This window comes from Trypanosoma rangeli (assembly GCF_003719475.1).
Source record: "Trypanosoma rangeli strain AM80 chromosome Unknown Tra_15.4_contig_00002, whole genome shotgun sequence".
In the NCBI taxonomy this organism is placed as follows: domain Eukaryota; phylum Euglenozoa; class Kinetoplastea; order Trypanosomatida; family Trypanosomatidae; genus Trypanosoma; species Trypanosoma rangeli.
Genome location: NW_021705746.1, coordinates 62,835 through 72,395, shown reverse-complemented (window position 1 = coordinate 72,395; position 9,561 = coordinate 62,835). Strand labels below are relative to the sequence as shown.

The window sequence follows — 9,561 nt, the reverse complement described above, 5'->3', positions numbered from 1 at the left end:
CGACACACACACACACACACACACACACACACACAGAGAGAGAGAGAGAGAGAGAGAGAGACAGTTCCCTTCGATCACACGTACAGTTCTCCCTGAATACAAAAGGCAACATAAAAAACGATAAAACCACCAAAACCAAAAAGGATTAAAAAAACTCACTTGAGAAAAAAAAAAAAGACGTAGCGCAATGCAAAAATCCATAGATGCGCTGCAGCTCCAGACGCATGGGCACATCCAGATAGAAGGATGAATCCATCGCTCTCCTCTCCACCCCGCCCCGACCAACATGTTATCTTTCCCTGACATACAAGGAATTCACACCAGCACGACTCTCTTTTTTATTGTTGTTTTTATTCTAAGAGTGGAGAAGTGTCAATGTGAATGTGAGTGCGCCTCCGTTTCTCCTCTGCGCGTGTTTCTTCGTTCCTCAAGGGCGCGCCAGTGGGAATCTGCCGACCACCCCCGCAACGCCGCCAGCGTCTCGGCAAGACCCTTCTGAGTCACACGTTTGAAGTTCATCGCCCGTAAATTCTCTGAAAACAGTGGAGACATCAATGACCGCAGCGCGGAGTGACGCTGGTTGTTGCCTGAGCCTATTTCGGAAGAAACTCTTCGCCCTGTTACCCTTGAGGCGTCCACAAAGACGTGCACGGATTGGCTTCGTCTGTGATGCGGCAAGCAATCTTTACTATGTGCACGAGGATCCCAATTAAAGTACTGCCATCGCATAAGAGCATCCACCGTCGCTGCAGGACTCTTCCACACACCGACTTCATCTGGGTCCATTTCCTCCCGCAGCAATTTCCGGCGAGGGTTTGTTGATGCTGCCTCCGTTGCATGCTTCTCCTTTACCTCCTCACCCCCGGTGGGCAGAAGTTCGTCTAAACGAAGACACAAATTTAGAGCCTGAGGGCACGACTGTCGCAGATCCTGCAGCAACTGCTGTGCCCCACGTTGGGCAACGCTACAGGAGAGAGCCGAGGCAACAGGAATGGACGAGCTCAGTAAGGCGCAGTCAATTTTTTTTTTGAATCCTGTAAAAAAACTCGTGGCACCTCTTCCCTTTGTGTCATGCAAAACGGCAATGTGGAAGACGTGATTCCAACACCCGCCCTCGCTGAGGGCAATGCAGACGCTAAAAGGGAAGCACCAAGTAACGGAATGCGTCTCTTTGCGTGCCGTTGGTTCAACAACGTCGGAGACGATGGGCAAAGTTTTTCACCTCGCATAAGATCCTTAAAGAGAGATGCGGCAGCAGCATGTAGTGAGTCGTGAGATGCATCACGACACAAAACTGAGGCAGACGTTGTTGCACAGTAAGTTTTAATAATACTGCTACTATGGTCCATCAAACAAGACTCTTTTCGGATGATCTCGCCCAAATGCCAAAGTAATTCGTCCCATGACTGAGGCACTGCCTCCGCCACGGTCGCCGTTGTCGTGACACGCGGTACTCGAGGCATCAACAGCACCAAATGTACATCCAGAGACGCATTTTGCATAACCCCCTTTAACTCCGGGTGTTCATCCATGCGATGTCGATAAGGATTCGTGATGTTGGGATGGCCGTAAATGGCAACCTCGTACTCGTCTCGCGACATGGTGGAAAGAGCGTGCTGACGTGGAATGCGTAGACCAAATAGTCCACCGCCCAGTTTGATACCAAGACCACCCTTCATGTGATTCCACGCATGCCGACGACCATCACGCAAGCCAAAGTTATTTGAGAGACGTTTGTACCGTCCCTGACTTCCGTGTGTGTGGCGTGTATGAATTGCACCGCCGCGTTTGGTCCGCCCACGCAAAAAGTCACGAGGACCCCATCGCCCCAGCAAACAACCGTCCACACGAAGCATGGAATAGGAAGAGACGCGGCTCTCTTTCTAAAGACCAAAAAAGGCAGGCAAAACAAAACAGCAACAAGAACAACAATGAATTGATGTTGTCTTTTTCTGTTCCTTTTACAAGTGCGCTTTCCACGGCTGTAGACAACAAGCGGGGCAAAGACTACACGCCAAATAATCCTCTCGCTTAACCAAAAACAAAGCAAAACAAACAGCATAGGAGGTGTGAGGGGAGCGAGCACAATGCGGCCCACGCAGGCATACACATATTTGTGAACACTCAGCGGAACCCACAGGCGGGATGTGCTCACATGGCAGCTCACCGATCCTTCTAAAGCAGCATTTTTCACACAGCTTCACACGTTCCTCCTTTTTTATGCTGTTGCTGTTGCTGTTGCTTTTTCCTCTTCTCCCTTATTTCGCCTCGAGAGGCAGTTCATGCTTATATTTCAATAGAAATGTTGTAGACCGCACACCACAATAACAGAGAGCAAAAAAAAGAAAGCACGGCCACTCACACTGGTTCCACTGGGTTCCTACTTCGTCCCCACCACAAACCTCGTCATCTTTTCCATCACGTGTCCGGTGGCCCGCACATTATACCGGTGTCACGGGTCGGTGGAACAAAAGGGGAGAATACAAAATTTGCGTCCCTCCTGTCAGCCATGAGGAGGAAAGGACCACAAGCTTGGAATACCACGCACCCACTCGTATAAACACCTCCATGCAAAGCGAACGCACCGAATACATAAAAAAGAAGATAATAATCAAAAGACGTGCACACAAGCAAACGGTTCCTGCATCACTACTACCCCCCCCCCTCAAAAAAAAAAAACACTCTTCCCTTCATGAGTTCAAGGGCAATACAAGGGGGTGAAAAAAAAAACGCCCAGCTTATTGCTTCTCCTTCGTTTCCTTTATCCAAGCTGCAATGCGAGCTTCCAGCTTCTGTCGTGCCTCTGTGACATCTGCCCGTGCGTTAAACTCCACTACCATGCTCTCATCCAGGTATTCCTTAGTAAAAGGATGCTTGTTCTCAGAGAGGAGGACATGATGAATTGTGTCCTCGTTCACGTAAACCAGGTCGTTCAAGTCCTTCACATCGGCTGGAAGCGCCACTGGACGGATCAGCGGCGTCAAGAGCAACGCATCCATAGCAAAGTCCGGTGCCTCATCCCACATCGCCTCATCCTCGTAAACTTCTTGTGAAATGGCCGTAAGTGTCGCGGCAATTTCCTTCAGCTTCCAGATGAGGTGTTCGCCCACCAGGCCACGCTCCGTCACCATGTCAATCGACTGGAGGATATCATTAAGTGGAACACCACAGTTACAAAGAGACCGCATAAAGTTCTTAAAACGTCGAAATTGTACCAAGCAATCTACCAGACGGGTAAGAATTTCACGAGGACGAAAATTATAGCGTTCGGAATACTCAATCTTTAAGTTTCTATTTTCAGCACCGGCAAAGCTAACGAGACTGCGGGCCAACATCTGACTAATCTGCTGCGCCACCATGTTCTGTGCCACACCCTTTGAGAAACTGATGGCAAGTTGAATGAATAAATTCATGCTTGCTTCAAAAAGAAGTATGTGTTGCCGGAGCCCTAAGCCCAGTTGATGGTACGTCAGTGGTGCCTCATCCCCATCCGCATCGTCCTCCTCCTCGTTTGCAACTGCACCCGGATTATTATTATTACTATTGCGATTCCACGCTCTTCTGACTTGTCCTGTCTGCGCATTGTCCATGCCATCATTTTCCCCGTCGGTAGTTCGAAGCGCACGGGCATTCTCACTCAAATCAGCCCCCTCCTTCACAAGTCGATTCATCTGTGTGAGAGTTTCAATGAGTTGATCAACGGCCTCATTCACATCGGCCGTCACCATGTGTGAAAAACGTTCCAGGATGGTGCCATCAGCCTCAAACTCCTCACGGATTGGTTGACACAACGATTCAAATGTGAGAAACGACTTTGTACAGTAGGAAAGCATGTAACGTACGGAAACTTTTTCGTACGTTGACTTCTCCACAGCAATGTAACACAGGACACAGCTTCGCACAATGTGTTGTGTAAACCATGGATGCGAGGTCAGAGCTCGTTTTGTATCCTCGTTCTGCAATAACCGGGTAAGAAACGTTGGAAAGAGTGCGTGGGTGTGTGGCTTGGGGAAATAGGTCGTATTGCCCATCAGGACCAGCATCAAGGAAATAATGTGTTCAAGATCAAAGTATTCCAGTGGCGCCATCTCTACGCCCATAATTACCACGTCCACCAGCTGCTGGGGCAAATATTTCCATTCCTCTGGTGGTTCCTTTGAAAGAACACCGTCAGGTGAGGCGTTCATGAGTTTCACAAGCCAGGCTGCAATACCGTTGAGAACCTGCACACGTTTTCGCCCGAGACTCTCGGAGCCAAGTAAACCCTCAATGAGTGACTTTTCCGCCACATACGCTGCACGTTGCTCCGGCGACACCTGCGGATGCGTCACATCGCGTCCCACCCGCTCATGAATCCCAATCATCACTGCTGCGCTCAACATGATCGAGCGAGCAACGAGAAAAAAGAGGTGCACCGAAGGTTTAAACGGTCCACTCATTGCAGGGAATAAAGGGAGAGGATGGTCCTCATCGTAGTGCACGATACGTTCCACGTCATCGCCAAAATCCACCACCGTGTTCTCCGCATTGTCCTCAAGAACATAGTAAGAAGGAATGGTGGAGGGGTCGTAGGCGGTTCCGAATAACGGAAGTGCAGCCTCCAAAAGCACATCGTTCATCTGAGACATAAAATATCGTGAGGATAACGGCAAATCGTGGTGCACCGTTTTGGTATATCCCGCGTTAAGACGTAGTGCGGTACCAAAAAAGCGAAGCGTTGGTTCACGCGAGATCTTAGATTGCAAAAGCGCCAAAATAATACGTTTGTTCCCGGCACAGGATGTCTGCATACAAAACTGTAATTCGGATATCTTACTAGAATGATCTTCAGTCCCTTTGGGGAACATTTCCATCAACTGAACCCACCGCGCAGACATCAAATACGGAGGAAATACGCGATTGCTGCGACTCTGAGTGGAGACGCCCAACAGCGCACCTAATACCGTGCCATATTCCAGTTGTAAGCCAGTAGACAACAAATCGTTGCAAAATAAATGCGAGCGCACAATAATTTCCAGGGTCGAGGTGCAGGACACAAGAGCGTAGAGCGCCTGTCGCAGCACATTCAACCCTGCTGTGTTGTCCAGGGTGGCAGAAAGAAAGAACTCAATAAGAGTGCTTAAAGCCCCATTGACAATATACACACAATCACTGCCGCGCGGTTCAGGTCTTGTGGAAATGTATGCAAAAAGACTATCAACTGCAGCCGCATTAAATGCATTTGAAGCAAAATATGGCAGCATGATGGCACCAAGTGGCTGCCTCTCACTGTCCCGTTCAAGTGTAACGCAAACAGCTTCACATGCCTCCTTCATCTCAGCAGTGACGCCCTGCGCGGAATCAACAGCTTTTGCCAAGGTTTGCATCTGCCTTGCAAAAACCTGATGCACATTACCCAACGTGCCATCACTGTGTGATGGTCCCGATGATAATGATGACGACGATGACGCACGGTGCGCAGAAATTGCTTGATCAATGTGTCTTTGCAAATCCCCAAACTGCGCGCCAGAGCCAGCCGTGTGCCACTCACCAGCAAACCAAACCATAAACCTGGGGACGCTACGCACACCAAACCTCTCCACACAGTCGCGGTTACGGTCGATGTTACACCTGCAAAATTTCACAAATGTTTTATACCTTTCGCCCAGCGCCGCGTAGTGTGGTTTGACCTGCTGGCACGGCCCACACCAGTCTGCGTAAAAGGCAACCACAACAATGGGATGTTCCCTGGTGAGAGAGAGTAAATGTGCCAGGCCATTGATCTCTAGCATGGCTGCTTAAGTAAAGTGAGTTTAATACAAAAAAAAAAAGGGGGTTCTTTGCAAATCGTCTTGTTTCGCTATAAACCACGCAAGCAAAAACAACGACTACGACAACAATAAACTTCTAAACAAGGCGCCCCCACGTTTGTCACACACACAACAAAAAAAAAAAAAAAAGAACATGAACGAAGAAGAAACACGAGAAATTGGACAGTAAAAAAGATACACACACAAACACAAAGAGAGAAAGAAAGAGGGAGAAAAAGAAGAAAAAGACGAGGGCTGACGAGAAGCTATGGAAAATAGATTGTACATGATGTATCGTTGGCGTACCCAACGCGCCATCGTCAGATTGCAAACTCAAAGAACAAAAAAAAAAAAAGCAACAGCAAAATGCCAAAAAAGGACAAGTAAATGATAATGATAATAATAGGGCAAACCGAGTAAGCGTGCTCCTATGAGGTGTCCGCAAAGTCCGGGTGGGTCGGACCAAAGAAGCGTACCCCAACGTCATCTACAACGTCGGAATACTCGTCCGTGTCCTCACCATCGTCACCAGCGGTTCCACCATCAACCTCACCTGAAAAATCTATATTGTCCTGAGATAGCTCCTCGTCCATGGTAGCGCATGAATTCCCCATTGTCGCCTGTGCCCATCGCTCAAACGGGTTCGCGTCGGCAGTGGCCTCAAATACGTACTTTGCATACTCATTGCTGTGGAATGGAACAACATGATAGTGTGATTTTAGAGAGACTGTACCATCATCAAGCAATTGTGGGTGCAGTGGACCTAGCGCAGCTGGTGTCCGTGGCAACCCTGTGTCGGATGGAGATGTAAAAACTACAGGGGGGCGGTATTTCTGCACCTGCTCATCTAGTAAGCTCCAGGAGAAGTCTCCAAAAAAAGGATGTTTTCTAATTGCCTCTTCATCAAACTTCCCGGTGACTGGGTTGACACCCAGCCGCTCCAAGGGATTTATGCAACAAAGCCTACAGATAAAATCGTTGACGCGCTCAAAGGCATCAGACTCCGGCCCTAGATTCACCCTTGGAAAGCGGATCTTCCCAGAGTGAATGCCACCTAGGACCTTCTTCATCACCATATATGGGTTACATCCAGAAAACATGTGTACGCCGTAAAGCATTTCATACACAATTGTGCCCAAAGCCCATAGATCACTACTGTAACTCCACTGACATCGTGCAAGCATTTCGGGTGACACAAATTGTGCTGTACCGCAAAAATTGGCAGACATTTTTCGCATATCTTGAATAGCAGACACGGTAAGATGACGCTTTGGTTCAACCTTATTATTAGATGTAACACTCCCAGGCAATTCATCATTGCTGAGTGCTTTGGGGGGATGCAACGTTCCCTCCAAATCCACAGTATCAAAGTCCACTAAGCATGCACGATACTTGTGGTCGAATACAATGTTTTCTGGTTTGAGATCGCGAAGAACAATGCCCTTACTGTAAGCGTGTGAAAGACCCACGACGAGTTGCGCCGTAATGAGTTGAATATCATGGAAATCCAAACAACAAAATGTGGTATCCTTCAACGATAATCTCCTTCGTGAAACATCATCCAATGTGTCTTCTGCAGTGCGTGCCACAAATGTATGGCGCGAGAGACAGGTTCGGATGTGCTCGAGAAGATCCCCATTGGGAAGGTACTCCATGACAAAGTACAACTCGTCTGTTGACTGCGCCGTCCCGAGGAGGCGCACAACGAAAGGATGTGGCCCCATCTCTAAAAGAGCTCGTTTCTCATTCATTGCAATGTTGATTTTGTTCTGCTGAAGGAGTTGTACCTTCGAAACAATCTTTACGGCTATGCTGGTATAAGGGGGAAAGTTCAGCTTGCTGTGCACCACTTGCGAGATGGCGCCGGATCCCACCGGCACTGCATCGGGGAGGTTGAGCTGCTGCGGGTCAAACGTTGGGCAGGATGGAGGTGAACCGCGAGACATTTTCTTGCTCGTGTTGTTAAAGTTGTTTGCTGTCACCCAGAAAAACTAAAAAGATGCGGCTTGATACAGGCAGCAACCAACAACCCCGCGCCCCTTCGGTTTGTTGCGTTAGCGTCACTTGTCTTCCCGCTGGTCTTCCTTTTTTTTTAGTTTTTCCTATTCCGTCTTCTCCAAAACCCTCATGCGCCCGCCCGACGAACCGGGAGTAGAAGCTGCACCTCTGCTGGATCAGAAAGAACAAGTTGGGGGGGGGGGAAAGGCAATAGACAAAAAAGACGGGAGAAAAAAAACACGTAATGCAGGCAGCCCACCTCACCCATCCTTCACTGAAATTCCGTGCTCAACCATACATTTGCTTCCCTGATGCTGATGCAGGTATTCTTTTTTTTTTTTGTTTGTCAGTCTCCTGCAACACCACGCAAAGCCCAGTAACAACACTACACACCCACGTTCGCTCCTGCTTCCTCTCCTCTTTTTCTCTCTGTCCTCAGAAGACACACCAGACATTAACAACTAGATGCCAAGCAGCAGCTCTTCTTCGTGTGTCAAAGGTTCGAGAGAGGTGAGACTCTGCAGCAATTTCTGCTTTTCAACCTCCAGGCGCTTGTTGATTGCAATTTCCTTTGTAGAGTAGTCCTCCACGTAGCGGGCAAGCATGTCACGGTTAATGCAAAGAACGTACCTGATAGGAGCGGGTTTGTTCCCCTTCGCAATAAATACCTTGAGCGTATCAAAGACGAGAAATCGAATGTGCGCCGATGAGCTGTTTGTCAAGGGAAGCAAAGCACAAAGTAACGCAGGAGACTCTGCAAATTTTCTTCTGGCCTTCAGAAAGGCAGAATCTTCAAGAAGAGCGGCGAGTAACTCCAGAGCGTGCAGTTTGGCGACAAAGTTTCGACCCACTAGGCAGTCCGTCAGCAGTGCCACAAATTCATTGAAATAATGTAGCAGCAAAGAGGCCGAAAGACTTTTATTTGTATAGAGGGCTGTCGTTAAGGAACGCCATGTCTCGGTGCAAAAGACAGTTGTGTATGACGCAGCACTACGACAAAGAATTCCAATGCATGTCTCTTGAAAGCGATCATGCTTCGGGTGAGGCTGCGCAGATGTTTTTTCTTCCGCTGTCTCACTCAGCAACTCAGCGGGTGAGAGAATTATCTCCAAAAAACTAGGCACACGTGTAAAAGTCCGAAATACGTCAGCTGCAGGAACGCAACGTTCCACCGTACCATGAGCCAACGCCAGCTTCCTAATAAAGTACTTCAGCTGTTTTAGCGCCGCAGCAGAATCCAAGTTTTCATCACCGGTGTCGCCAAGGTCAATATGACTAGCGCGAGCCTCGCCTCCAGTTGTCTGCCACAGCCTACCGTAAACAAGAGCGTCGGCCAGCACGTCACCATGACCTTTTGATACTAGGTCAGAAAACACAAACGCAATTTTTTTTCTGACCTCCAGCCAAGCATTATTCGTGCGCTCGACGAGGAGTTGCAGCAAATGATAAAGACCCGCTGGTGAGAGTGAGATGGGATCCTCTGTGGGGGAGCCGAGGTCCTGAAGCAGCAGCAGCAGCTCCGCGTCCACAATCTCCGGATCCTCGGTATTCTGTAGGGCCTGAAGAAAACGATCGCTGGTGCACACGTCCCTTTTAATTTCACTCATATGGAGCGGTCTCCCGCAGCCACTGCTCTATCTCTTTACAAATGCATGTATACTCATGGACAAAGAGAAAGAAAAAGATGTAAAAGACAAAAATTAAAATTAAAATTAACAAAGCGCGGCAATAAGAGCAAGCCATATCCCCATTTCTCCCTCTCTATACTCCCCCC

The 9,561-nt window shown here is 48.5% G+C and overlaps 5 protein-coding genes across 5 annotated transcripts, besides 4 other annotated features; all 5 read right to left on the bottom strand.

The window, feature by feature from the left end:
- Nucleotides 1-2: 2 nt before the first annotated feature.
- Nucleotides 3-35: a microsatellite.
- Nucleotides 36-64: a microsatellite.
- A 308-nt stretch (nucleotides 65-372) lies between these two features.
- Nucleotides 373-786, bottom strand: TraAM80_00116 (uncharacterized protein; the record flags this gene model as incomplete). Its single annotated transcript, XM_029377208.1, has 1 exon — nucleotides 373-786. One exon carries the CDS (start codon nucleotides 784-786, stop codon nucleotides 373-375), a length of 414 nt encoding a protein of 137 aa, XP_029242951.1.
- Nucleotides 787-1,001: 215 nt separating this feature from the next.
- On the bottom strand, nucleotides 1,002-1,679 carry TraAM80_00115 (uncharacterized protein; the record flags this gene model as incomplete). The annotated part of the gene is made up of 1 exon (XM_029377207.1): nucleotides 1,002-1,679. One exon carries the CDS (start codon nucleotides 1,677-1,679, stop codon nucleotides 1,002-1,004), a length of 678 nt encoding a protein of 225 aa, XP_029242950.1.
- A 225-nt stretch (nucleotides 1,680-1,904) lies between these two features.
- Nucleotides 1,905-1,932: a microsatellite.
- An 806-nt stretch (nucleotides 1,933-2,738) lies between these two features.
- On the bottom strand, nucleotides 2,739-5,771 carry TraAM80_00114 (putative ubiquitin conjugation factor E4 B; the record flags this gene model as incomplete). Its single annotated transcript, XM_029377206.1, has 1 exon — nucleotides 2,739-5,771. One exon carries the CDS (start codon nucleotides 5,769-5,771, stop codon nucleotides 2,739-2,741), a length of 3,033 nt encoding a protein of 1,010 aa, XP_029242949.1.
- A 149-nt stretch (nucleotides 5,772-5,920) lies between these two features.
- Nucleotides 5,921-6,038: a microsatellite.
- Nucleotides 6,039-6,217: 179 nt separating this feature from the next.
- Nucleotides 6,218-7,735, bottom strand: TraAM80_00113 (putative protein kinase; the record flags this gene model as incomplete). Its single annotated transcript, XM_029377205.1, has 1 exon — nucleotides 6,218-7,735. The coding sequence occupies one exon, from the start codon at nucleotides 7,733-7,735 to the stop codon at nucleotides 6,218-6,220; it is 1,518 nt and encodes a 505-aa protein (XP_029242948.1).
- A 513-nt stretch (nucleotides 7,736-8,248) lies between these two features.
- On the bottom strand, nucleotides 8,249-9,394 carry TraAM80_00112 (uncharacterized protein; the record flags this gene model as incomplete). Its single annotated transcript, XM_029377204.1, has 1 exon — nucleotides 8,249-9,394. One exon carries the CDS (start codon nucleotides 9,392-9,394, stop codon nucleotides 8,249-8,251), a length of 1,146 nt encoding a protein of 381 aa, XP_029242947.1.
- Between the last annotated feature and the right edge of the window lie 167 nt (nucleotides 9,395-9,561).